A 13,993-nucleotide genomic window follows, 5' to 3' on the forward strand; every position below is an offset into this window, starting at 1 on the left:
TTGACCAATGATAGGCCAGTATGACGTCATAGGTACTATAAAAAGGTTCCTGGATGAAAGTCTAGACACATGACTCCACAGCTTGTACCGTATACATATTCAGGATAAGTTGCATTCTGAAAGAAATATCTAATTAACATACACAAAAAAGCACAAAAAAAGGCAGGTATAAGGTATAACCAACAAGCGAAATAAATCTAAAATTAAAGTTTAAGAAGTCGTTAATTCTACTAAGTGTCACCCCCCAACGACAATTGAAAATCACGTATAGGTTTTGTGATTTGTTTTCTAATTAATTTAGTTGTTGGTATAAGCTGATTTGTTGCTCAAAAAAATAAGTAATCATTAGAACTGTAACTACATGGTAAAAAGATGTATGTTAAAATAAGAGAATACTTAATATTTGATTTTTGGTCAGTTTCCATTAAAGTTTTATGTGAGTATAGCTCGGGTTAGGTTAGGTTATAGTGGGTCCATGGAAGCCCCGCAGGGTTAGTCCACTACTTGGTCGCAGGGATTAGACATAAAAACCTTTTAATATCGACAAAACAATATTTTTGTATAAAAATTACTTATGTTACTTGAATTGATGATTACGTTCGTCTATACATCTTTTTGACAGAGAAGGATAAGTAACATACAGATGAACCGGACACATAAGACCTGTAGGGTGGCATCACGCAAATATTTCACAGGGAGGAAGGGGACATTGGGCTGTTTATTAAACAAGTCTCCAAAGTTATTTCATTTTCTTATTCGTTGGCTTTACAACTTTGGGGACTTTTATTAAATTTGATTGGTTAGTTCATTAAGTTGAATTTTCAAAGTTTTAACCACAATTGTAATCTGCAGATAATGCTGTTATTTTGTGTATCAATTTATCAACCATTGTCTTATCCCTTTAGAACCTGGGCATCACGCCTATATTTTACCTTTAAACTAAATACAGCTAAATATCCAGGTTGATTTTCCTGATAAAAATTATAGGAGCCGAAGGCAACTCCAAATAGATCAAAATATTTTGTATTCCAACACAGTCCTGTCACTTCTAAATTCTAAAATATAAAAGTTTATAATTTTGTGTCTTAAATAGGAAAAAAATTATCATATACAAATTTATAGATTGGGCCATTATATCTGAAATTTTTTTGTTTAGTTAAAATTTAAAAAAAATCTTTTTTGATGACATTTTAGCTTAATAAAAAATTAACATGCCAAAAACAACAATCATCAAAAAAATTTAAAATAAGAGACAATTTGGAGTCAAAACAGTTTTTTTTGCAGATAAAAATTGACCCTTCTAGATTTGAATTAAATTGTAGATCATGAAAAATTTAAATATATTTGAGGACGCAATTTATAAAGCCATCAAAAAATGATGTCATACAATCCAAATAACCAAAGATATTCCAATACACAGACTAAATTACCAATGGCAGGCCAGTATTCATTTTATTGACCAATGGTAGGCCAGTATGACGTCATTTATAGGCACTGTAAAGAGCTTTATTTTTTAGTTTTAAAAGACCAACCTCTTCAAAATCCTTGACATTAAATTTCCAGAGAGGAAGCAAAGTTCCTTCTTTTTCTCTGAACTCGTCAGCAACATCTTCCCAATATCTAGAATTCAGAGATAATTCAAACATGTTAGAATTGTTCTATTTATTTCAAACTTTGTATGGTGACTCCTATAACATTGAGGTATGATTTATGAAGCATAGCAACTCTAAAATCGTTACTAGAATGTCAATACATCCATTTAAAACATGTTGATTTTTTACCTTTTTCAGTAAGTTCTGACACTCTGCAAGTGTTAATGTTTGTTTGTCCTACCATGTTAGAACTTCGCTTTTATGGCTCCAAGATTTAAAAATAAAATTTAACCTGTAATCATCAATAACCTCTCTAAAAGTATTCTGGTTTACCATCCGCTCCAATATCTTAGCTGAACATCAATATGATGAAAAGTTTAACAAAAACATAATAAATTTGTAAAAGGCTTTGTAACTCATAAGATTAATTGTTGATTATAATCATATGCAAAAAATAATAATATGCTAAAAAAACTGGTAATAATACTTGATTTTTTAATATTCGTAGAAAACTAGCTATGATACGATATGATACATGATTTTTTGGTATGGCTCACTACTTGAAATGTAACCATTTATACCTGATTTTAATATCTTTTTAGGAAGTTGGTCCTTTTCTTCTTTTGTTGGTCTTCTATTATCTCTCTAATCAGTAAAATATTTATTTAAGTATGTATATTTGAGGAAGGAGCTATAGGTATTTGTATTTACCTGTATATTATTATTTCCTAATTGTATATTTGAGGAGGGAGCTATAGGTATTTGTATTTATCTCTAAATTATTATTTCGTAATTTTATATTTGAGGAAGTAACTATAGGTATTTGTATTTACCTGTATGTTATTATTTCCTAATTGTATATTTGAGGAAGGAGCTATAGGTATTTGTATTTACCTGTATATTATTATTTCCTAATTGTATATTTGAGGAGGGAGCTATAGGTATTTGTATTTATCTCTAAATTATTATTTCGTAATTTTATATTTGAGGAAGTAACTATAGGTATTTGTATTTACCTGTATGTTATTATTTCCTAATTGTATATTTGAGGAGGAAGCTATAGGTATTTGTATTTACCTGTATGTTATTATTTCCTAATTGTATATTTGAGGAAGGAGCTATAGGTATTTGTATTTACCTGTATATTATTATTTCCTAATTGTATATTTGAGGAAGGAGCTATAGGTATTTGTATTTACCTGTATGTTATTATTTCCTAATTGTATATTTGAGGAAGGAACTAAAGATATTTGTATTTACCTGTATATTATTATTTCCTAATTGTATATTTGAGGAAGGAACTATAGATATTTGTATTTACCTGTATATTATTATTTCCTAATTGTATATTTGAGGAGGAAGCTATAGGTATTTGTATTTACCTGTATATTATTATTTCCTAATTGTATATTTGAGGAAGATGATATAGGTATTTGTATTTACGTGTATATTATTATTTCCTAATTGTATATTTGAGGAAGGAACTATAGATATTTGTATTTACCTGTATATTATTATTTCCTAATTGTATATTTGAGGAGGGAGCTATAGGTATTTGTATTTACCTGTATATTATTATTTCCTAATTATATATTTGATGAAGGAGCTATAGGTATTTGTATTTACCTGTATATTATTATTTCCTAATTGTAAATTTGAGGAGGGAGCTATAGGTATTTGAGTCCCAGTTTCGTCTTCTTCTTGGTCCTATTAAAAATAAAAGTGAAAATTTTCCATTAATTTTAAATGACATAATTTTTTTAATAGCAAAGCTACTCTATTAGTAATATTATCAGCTGATATTTGTGATAATGAATCCCTGTACCACTGGTCCATTGGTCTGTTTTTTTAATAACAACTAAAAATCTGCTCTGTAGGTGACTTTTTTGTGCTACACTGTTAAAAATAATTTTTTCATTTAGTATCAATTGATACCCTGGGGAGTATTGGACCCGTAAGTATGCTATAATTAAATAATTAATATATAACACTATGTAGTACTATATAACACAATAATTATTACTATACAGAATCATTACATTTTTTAGTATCAATTCATACCTTCTAGCATATTGATCAATACTATACAGTTTAGTTTATTAATATACATATAGTAATATTTCATACTCTCTAGAGTACGGGAAAATACGCTAGTGAGAAGTTTATTAAAATAGTAATATTTCATACTCTCCAGAGTACAGGAAAATACGCTAGTGAGAAGTTTATTTATATAACTTAATATTTCATACCCTCTAGAGTAAGGATCAATACTTTACAGATTAGTTTAATATTATAGTAACAATTCATACTTTCTAGAGTAAGAATCAATACTGTATAGATTAAATAATACAGACACCAAGCGTGCACACCTCTCATGGAAGCAATGCAATGGCTTGGTCATTTTAGACAAAGATATAAAGTTACTGTTTGTGGTTAAAGAAGGTGTATCAACTTTTTTTTTTTATAGCTAGCCGGTTCTTTTAGTAAGTAGTAGATGTAAAATTTTTCATAGAATTTAGAAATGCAATTGTTTTTTTTGTAGACCTCTTATTTTTTAAGTAATTTAAGTTTTTTAAAAAAAAGATTAAGTCGATTTTAAGGTACTAAAACGCAACAAAAAAAAAGAAGAAAATGTCCATTATGTACAAAAATAGTAAGATCTTTAATTTGACACCTTACTTTTTGAATTTTGTCAGGTAATTATTGAAAAAATAGATTTTTTTAAACCCACGAGAATAAAAACTTTGAACTTAATTTTATCATTTCACAGGTAAAAAAATATGGGTTCATATATACCTTTAGAATCAGAAAAATATTACGAATCAATTGTAAGCAAAATTGAAAAAAAGTAAAAAAATAAAAAATAAACAAATGGCCAATTATATTTTTTGTTCAGGCAACACTTTCGTCTTCCCTTTTTTATCCCCTCTATACCCCCTCTTTACCCCCTTCCCATTTTTATACTCAATTCAAGAATTAAGACGTTGCCTGTATGATATAATATGATATTTTCATATAATTCCTTTTATTGTAGTTTATATACTATATTGTAAACTTTTTTTTTCAATTTTGCTTACAATGGATTCGTAATATTTTTCTGATTCTAAAGGTATATATGAACCCATATTTTTTTACCTGTGAAATGATAAAATTAAGTTCAAAGTTTTTATTCTCGTGGGTTTAAAAAAATTGATTTTTTCAATAATTACCTGACAGAATTGAAAAAGTAAGGTGTCAAATTAAAGATCTTACTATTTTTGTTCATAATGGCCATTTTCTTTCTTCTTAAAAAATAAGAGGTCTACAAAAAAACCGATTGCATATCTGAATTCTATGAAAAATTTTACATCTACTACTTACTAAAAGAACCACTAGCTATAAAAAAAAAGTTGATACACCTTCTTTATAGTTTTTGTTTTTATAAGTATAGTTGACCATAGTTTTTATTTTTAATGATCTGTGTTAAGCCCTAAACATTTTTAAAGTAATTTTTTTACTAAATTTACATTTAAATTATTGTTCTATGGCTCTGCTTTGTATGTTTGTTGATATCATAACATGTATATGTACATATAATAATCAAATATTATAAACTGATCTTTTATCCAAAGTAAAACAGTTTTATACTCTACAGGGTATCAAAAATTACGATAGAGGGTATCAAAAATTATGATAGAGAGTATAAGAAACTTCCTTCTATCATATTGAATTTTATTACATAGAGCCTATTGGATAATACTATATAGGCACATTCTTTATTTAGTAATACATATTACTCCCAAGAACACTAAGTAATACTCAATACAGTATTAGAATCTTCCTTGTATCATGATAAGTTTTTTTTGCTAGAACCTATGGGATGATACTATTCATTAATGAAATGAATATATGGTATTATCTGATGCTAAAAAAAAAAATTTTAACAGTGTACGCTACATGTAGATGTTGTTATCTTTGTTGAAAAATAACCTTTAATTTTTCATAGGCCACATACTCATCGTAGATTATCCATTGGTTCACAGTACCACTAAAATTCTCTCTAAAAGCATAACAAGAATGATTAAATGAGTAGGAATAAAGTTTTATATCATGATATTCAAGACAAACAGCTTTATGAGAAGCCAACATTGTTTTTGCTATGACAGGCACCAAGTATATCAAGAATATACGAAATACTGCTTCTGAAAGATACAATATATTTGGTTGTAAGAATCTTTTGTAATCTTAATAAATTAGACCTTGAATTAGCTGAACCCAACAGGGACAAAAAAAAATTCAAAACATCTAACCTGGGTTGCATTTCTGTTTCTCCTTCCCAATCTTTATAGTTTACCCACTTTGTCTGTGTTCCTCTGGTCAGGTGATGTGCTTGTTTCGCTGCCAATGAGCCGCTAGCAGTTGAGGCCTGGACACCACCGTTGGCTGTTGTCATTTTTCTTTCTTGACCACTCTAATCATTAAGAAGGAAATAGTAGCTTTCGCAAAATTCCATAAAGTTAGGAGTAAGATTCCAGTCAAATACATTTAATAGGTCAAACTGTTTTAAATATCTGTTTAAACTATGCGTTTGGTCAACATTAAGAACAGTTAAAGACTTAATAAATGCATTTGACTGGAAGCTTGCTCACAATTTTACGAAATATTGCTAAAGCTACTATTCCCTTTATGATGTTTTTTTTTGAAAATGTGAATGAAATTTCTATTTTTATTGGAGGTAGAGAAAAATTCTTTATAATGGGTTTACTTTACCTTAGGGGTATAGGGATAGACACCCCTACAACCCCCCCCCCTTTAACGTCTCTAAAGGTACTTTTTAAAGTTCCCTTGTCATACTTGACAATTTACCTTTATGACATGAGAGGATGATGAATCCTCTGGTCTAGAACTAACAGAACTACGGGCACTTGATAAGGATTTGCTCTCCATACTTCGTGCACTTGAAAGATATAAAAAATTTAAAATATAGTTTATTGTCGTTTTTTTGTATTTGTTTGTCTATAATATCAAATCTTTTCCAATAGCCTGTTCTTTCACCTTTCACAGTAAGACTAATTGTATGAAAAAATTGACTCAGCTCAGCACCAAAAAGACTTATAAAGTTGCTGTTCTCAAAATATTATTATACCTGGACCATCCCTGTTCTGAGAGAAGGTCAGGATTATCTTGTGATAGGGTCAGAATATTATTATACCTGGACCATCCCTGTTCTGAGAGAAGGTCAGGAGTATCTTGTGGTAGGGTCAGAATATTATTATACCTGGACCATCCCTGTTCTGAGAGAACGTCAGGAGTATCTTGTGGTAGGGTCAGAATATTATTATACCTGGACCATCCCTGTTCTGAGAGAAGGTCAGGAGTATCTTGTGGTAGGGTCAGAATATTATTATACCTGGACCATCCCTGTTCTGAGAGAAGGTCAGGAGTATCTTGTGGTAGGGTCAGAATATTATTATACCTGGACCATCCCTGTTCTGAGAGAAGGTCAGGAGTATCTTGTTGTAGGGTCAGAATATTATTATACCTGGACCATCCCTGTTCTGAGAGAAGGTCAGGAGTATCTTGTGGTAGGGTCAGAATATTATTATACCTGGACCATCCCTGTTCTGAGAGAAGGTCAGGAGTATCTTGTGGTATGGTCAGAATATTATTATACCTGGACCATCCCTGTTCTGAGAGAAGGTCAGGAGTATCTTGTGGTAGGGTCAGAATATTATTATACCTGGACCATCCCTGTTCTGAGAGAAGGTCAGGAGTATCTTGTGGTATGGTCAGAATATTATTATACCTGGACCATCCCTGTTCTGAGAGAAGGTCAGGAGTATCTTGTTGTATGGTCAGAATATTATTATACCTGGACCATCCCTGTTCTGAGAGAAGGTCAGGAGTATCTTGTGGTAGGATCAGAATATTATTATACCTGGACCATCCCTGTTCTGAGAGAAGGTCAGGAGTATCTTGTGGTAGGGTCAGAATATTATTATACCTGGACCATCCCTGTTCTGAGAGAAGGTCAGGAGTATCTTGTGGTATGGTCAGAATATTATTATACCTGGACCATCCCTGTTCTGAGAGAAGGTCAGGAGTATCTTGTGGTAGGGTCAGAATATTATTATACCTGGACCATCCCTGTTCTGAGAGAAGGTCAGGAGTATCTTGTGGTATGGTCAGAATATTATTATACCTGGACCATCCCTGTTCTGAGAGAAGGTCAGGAGTATCTTGTTGTATGGTCAGAATATTATTATACCTGGACCATCCCTGTTCTGAGAGAAGGTCAGGAGTATCTTGTGGTAGGATCAGAATATTATTATACCTGGACCATCCCTGTTCTGAGAGAAGGTCAGGAGTATCTTGTGGTAGGGTCAGAATATTATTATACCTGGACCATCCCTGTTCTGAGAGAAGGTCAGGAGTATCTTGTGGTAGGGTCAGAATATTATTATACCTGGACCATCCCTGTTCTGAGAGAAGGTCAGGAGTATCTTGTGGTAGGGTCAGAATATTATTATACCTGGACCATCCCTGTTCTGAGAGAAGGTCAGGAGTATCTTGTGGTATGGTCAGAATATTATTATACCTGGACCATCCCTGTTCTGAGAGAAGGTCAGGAGTATCTTGTGGTAGGGTCAGAATATTATTATACCTGGACCATCCCTGTTCTGAGAGAAGGTCAGGAGTATCTTGTGGTATGGTCAGAATATTATTATACCTGGACCATCCCTGTTCTGAGAGAAGGTCAGGAGTATCTTGTGGTAGGGTCAAAATATTGTTACCAACATCCAACTCATTACTTTCTTTCTAATATGGATAAATTAAATATTAAAGTGAGTAAAATTTTTGAAGTCAGGTTTAGAAATGATCAAGGATAATTTCTTTATGATAGACTTTTCGATTACCCATTTAAAAACCTGTTGGCTTTGTCCATGACAGAAAAAATCAAGGAAAGTTGCATTACTTGTTGCATAATTGCCATGTTGGTTATCTTATATAAAAAAATAAGGGAAAGGTAGGTTGCGAGTAAATTCCGTAAAGGTGTGTGTTTTAAGGCCTAAAATCAGGAGTAGAACGAAAATATTCACTAAATATGTGTATTCCTTATTGAAAAGAACTATAGACAAAATTTTTTTTATTTAAGTTAAAATAAAAAAAACCCTGGAAAATTCATCAAATGCTTTGCTCATGTCAAACTGACAATAAGAACAAAATTGACAATTAGAAAAAAAATATTGGAAAGAGCTTCAAAAATTAAAAAATAATGCCAATTATTTCAAAGATTTTAATTTTTTAGAACATTATTTGATTGTCCATGGTAATTCTATGTATTATATGTTAAAAATTATTTTTTGTCAGCTTTTGTCTATGGTTCTATTCAGTAAGGAATACACATATTTAGTGAATATTATCGTTATACTCCTGTTTTTAGGCCTTAAAACACACACCTTTACGCAATTTACCCACAACCTACCTTTCCCTTTTTCTTTTTTACACTAAACTAGAGTGGGGGAGGGGTTCAAATTCAATTCACCACTACTAAAGTGCCCCTAGAGGCTTCTAGGGGGGGGCGTAACTACTAATTACCTTTAATTCAATAGTGCTCTGAATATGAAGATGATCAATAAATCTCTCTGAGGACCTGACTGTTACATACTGTCTCTTATGGTGGTTAAATTGAGCTGTGGTCCAGGATACCTACAAATAGTAAGACTAAGAACATCCAGGGAGGCAGGGGACAATAAGCTGTTTATTACAATAGTCCCCAAAGTTATATAATAATGTTTTCTCGTTGGCTCAACAATTTTGGAGACTTTTTGGTGAATTCTGATTGGTTGGATTATTAAGTTAAATCACTAACAGTAAAATCACTAATTGTAATCTACAGAAGGGGTAATTTTTTGTATCGTCATTAGGGATGTACATCTATTAATCGCCCATTGTCTTATCCCTTTAGATCCCCGAGGAACATCGAACCAAGGCAAACAATAGTTTGTTAAGATTTCAATCAATTAATTAAATCCACTTCTCCCCTTTAACATCTAAACTTTCAGAATCAAAGCCCAATAGTGAAATTTAAAAAATGATTTAATCAAAATTATTTTTCTTCCCTTTATCACTCCTCAACAAATTTAAAACTAGTATTCTGTAGTTTAAATTAAATATAAGATAATTGCTGAATATATTCAAAATATTCAAAGGTGTTATATCGGTGCTGTCCCGCGGAAGATCAATACTTTTGTGTAGTATAGCTTTAAACTTTGATTTTCAGTATTCATTGTTAATACCTGTGGATCCATAGAGGTGAGATGGATAATGACATCTGTATCTGCCCCGTCAAAACCACTCTCGGCATCTTCATGTGATCCATCCCTGCATATTAAATCTTTTTTTTTTTTCAAGTATGGCTTCCAAAACCGATTTATTTCCGCTGAATTAGAACTGGTTCTCAGCCATACTGAAAAATCATCTATAAAATCGTATTGCAGACAATTTTCCACGAATATTAAAATAAAAACTTAAAAATTAATACCTGAATATAACTATTCTCAAAATTTATGTTTTTAGTAGCGAAGCTACTCTTTAATTCAATTTGTCTGTCAGTCATTCCGTAACGCTTTGAGGGAAACGTGATTTTCTCGGCTCCTATTAAAGATAGACAGCTGAAATTTTTAGTGAAAACTCCTATGACATATGATCATATAATCTATACATTGTTTTGTCCGTCTGTCTGTTAATTGAGGTGCTAGATCGATTCCTAGATTTTTACGTTTTTGTAATTTTCTCGATTCATGTTCAAGATAATTGGCTGGAATTTTCAGGGATTAAATAAATTCACATGTTACTTATTTCCATCAAGCTTTATTAAGATGCCTTTATTGGTTGGGGTGCTAGATTGATTCCTAGATTTTTAAGTTTTCATGATTTTTACGATCCCTATACAAGATAGACAGTTGAAATTTTCAGGGATTGACTAAGTTTACTTACAATCTAATTGGATGGGATGCTAGATCGGTTCCTAGTTCTTCAAGTTTTTGTGATTATCTCAACTCCTGCTCAAGATAAACAGTTGGATTTTTTAGTGATTAATTAAGTCAACATTATACATATTTTGACCAAGTTTTATAAAGACTTACTATTGGTTGGGGTGCTAAATCGAATTTTAGATTTTAACGTTTTTCTTAAAAGCTTAATGCTTGAAAAGACCATTATACAATATACATTTTTAAAAGGTTTTGTGATTTTCATTATTGAAGTTTTTTATGACATAATCTATAGATAATTTTTTCAGATGTCTATTTATAATTTTGGAGCTTCACTACTTATGGATGTGGTCATCCTTGTTCTGGTTATTATTTCTTGATGAAAACACATACAAACATTGTACTTATCAAACCTTGAATTGTGCTGTGATTTCATCAAAATAATACAATAAATTGTTAAATTTATTTTGTTTGTCACACAAATCTCAGATAAATCTATTCCTTTGAAAATAAGTCAGTCGTTAAACTTTCTAACAAATGTCACATAGTCGAGATAAAATTTCTAAAGAAGGTGTATTAACTTTTTTGCTTTTTATTTAAGATAGCTAGCCGGTGCTTTTAGTAAGTAGTAGATGTAAAATTTTTCATAGAATTCAGATATGTAATCGTTTTTTTGTAGACCTCTTATTTTTTAAGTAATTTAAGTTTTTTTAAAAAAATAATTAAGTCGGTTTTAAGGTACTAAAACGCAACAAAATAAAAGAAGAAAATGGCCAGTATGAACAAAAATAGTAAGATCTTTAATTTGACACCTTACTTTTAAGTTTTTTTATACTTTTAAATATTTTCTCAAACAGACATAAAAACATGGGTTCATATATACCTTTAGAATCAGAAAAATATTACGAATCCATTCTAAGCAAAATTGAAAAAAAGTAAAAACTTAAAAAAATAAAAATGGCCTAAAATATTATATTTTAACAGGCAACACTTAATTGTAACTATTAAACTAGCCAATCAAAAATCTCTAAAATTGACGAATCAAGAAGCTTCACCTCAAAACTTAACCAATAGAATTGACAAAAAAAAGGATAATGTTCAAACAATATATACAATAGATACTACAATAAAAATAGTGATACTTACATAACATGTAAAGAATGAAAAATTATGAACAAGTATGCTTCAGTCTGTTTATAAACTTCAAAACAATGCAGTTAAAAATGCATTGTTGTTTCTTGTGTTTAAAAAATATCTGTTACAGTGTATGTACATTTGTTTAGATTTTGTTCAGGTTTTGTTCAAGTCAACCCTTTAAAGCCGAAAATTATGATTCTTAAAATAAACTTATTTTTTTTATTATAGTTTTATAAAACTTTTTCAATTTTGCTTGGAATAGATTCGTAATATTTTTCTGATTCTAAAGGTATATATGAACCCATATTTTTTATGTCTGTTTGAGAAAATATTTAGGTTTAAAGTTTTTATTAACCGAGGTTAAAAAAATAGATTTTTTCAATAATTACTCAACAGAATTTTAAAAGTAAGGTGTCAAATTAAAGATCTCACTATTTTTGTTCATACTGGCCATTTTCTTCTTTTATTTTGTTGTGTTTTAGTACCTTAAAACCAACTTAATTGTTTTTTTAAAAAACTTAAATTACTGAAAAAATAAGAGGTCTACAAAAAAAAACGATTAAATATCTTAATTCTATGAAAAATTTTACATCTACTACTTACTAAAAGCACCGGCTAGCTATCTTAAATAAAAAGCAAAAAAGTTAATACACCTTCTTTTATATCCAAACATTGATTGCATGGTTACTTTTTTAAACGCAAAACATCTTTGACTATAGCGGATTTGGCAACACTGCCACCTATTGTTCCTTCTTCGGCTTGACATTAGAGTGCCAACATTGGTTTTTACCCATAAAAAATGTTTAAGATAATTATTTACTTTTAACAATTAACTTTACAGTAGAAAGTAGTATAGAACATTCATTATTTTTTTGCCTTTACCCAAAATTCTTTATACATGCACTTGCTTTATATTTAGACTATTATTTCAATAATGACACCCCTGAATTCATTCATCTCAAAGAAAATTTTTATCTTTTTAATGTTTGGTACCCTATATTTGCTAAAAAGGAAATATTTTTTTCAACTATCATTGCTAATTCTAATTGCCAAAGATCGCTCATTAAAAATTAGTAAAGATGAATGTTTATCAAGATGGACCATTTTAAACTGTTTCTCTCAATCATTGTTTGTTGTAAAATCTGCTTTATCAATTTTAAATAATATGGGTCTAAATTCTGATTTTCTTAATGATTTTCTTGAGTTTCTATTAAAACAAAAAAATTATATCTCATACTTCAAATGTACATGATTTATATTCCGTAATTCGTAATTTATCTATTATAAACATTTAAAAATACATAAATTCATAGTTTGTTTCATGTTTAACTCAAAATAAAATATATAAAAACAACAGTTAATCTAAAAATCTTCTTAATTAAAAAAAATAACAACAACAAAAGTGAAGCTCTAAAACGGTAGGACAAACTAACATAAACACTTGTAGAGTAAATTACTTTCATAGAGAAACTTTATTTACCTAATAAGCAGAACATAAATGTATGAGTCTAAAAATTGTAAATTTGTAACAAAACTTTTGGACTTTCTGGTAACGATTATAGAATTTTTTCGCTTTCTAAATCGTACCTAACTATTACAAGTTTGAAATCGATAGGACAATTCTTACATGACTAAATCAACGGAAATAGCTTACCGTTACAAACGAACGGACAGAACCTCATTATAAAAAGCTCGCTTTTAAAAAGTATAAATGTTTACTCGCCTTCTATTTAATTTATTAGGTTTGATCATAGTTTGAGTCTTGATCCAAGAATGAAGTGAAGATATTCCCTCGAGTAGACCTCCCTCCCCACCTCCACCCATACTGGACACCTAGCATAAATACAGGGTCAGTCAAAAAAAGATATTTTAACTTTATTATATCTTATCTACACAAAAACAATTTTTATGAATTGATGTAATATTTTTTTTTATAAAACCCTCAGTTTTTTGCATAAATGATAACGTGCCCGCTTGCTATAAAAAATTATCGCGTACATGTCAGAAACAAACTACGTCATAATAGAGACGTTAAAGTGGCGCCTGCTTCTACTATGAATTGCGTTATCATCAATAGTTAAAGTATGGGGAATGGCTTTGGACATAAACAGGCGCAATTTATTGTCATGTTAAGATATGTTCTTTACAGCTTATACCAACAACAAAATTAATTCGGAAAAAAATCACGAAACCTATACGTGATTTTTAGCTGTCGCTGGGGTTAACTTAGAATTGATGACCTTTTTATCTGCTCCCCAAATATCATATTCGATTTATTTTGCTTGTTGC

General features: G+C 30.3%; 1 protein-coding gene across 1 annotated transcript; it reads right to left on the reverse strand.

Moving 5' to 3' along the window:
* Positions 1-35: 35 nt before the first annotated feature.
* On the reverse strand, positions 36-6,547 carry LOC145315521 (dynein intermediate chain 2, ciliary-like). The gene is made up of 9 exons (XM_080155503.1): positions 6,438-6,547; positions 5,882-6,042; positions 5,562-5,631; positions 3,219-3,299; positions 2,174-2,237; positions 1,885-1,945; positions 1,533-1,620; positions 933-1,055; positions 36-116 (listed from the first exon to the last, which is right to left on the reverse strand). The coding sequence occupies exons 1-9, from the start codon at positions 6,516-6,518 to the stop codon at positions 36-38; spliced, it is 810 nt and encodes a 269-aa protein (XP_080011629.1). The 5' UTR covers positions 6,519-6,547.
* Between the last annotated feature and the right edge of the window lie 7,446 nt (positions 6,548-13,993).

The sequence above is a fragment of the Acartia tonsa genome, chromosome 4 (assembly GCF_053477335.1).
Source record: "Acartia tonsa isolate MP-2025a chromosome 4, ASM5347733v1, whole genome shotgun sequence".
Classification (NCBI taxonomy): Eukaryota; Metazoa; Arthropoda; class Copepoda; order Calanoida; family Acartiidae; genus Acartia; species Acartia tonsa.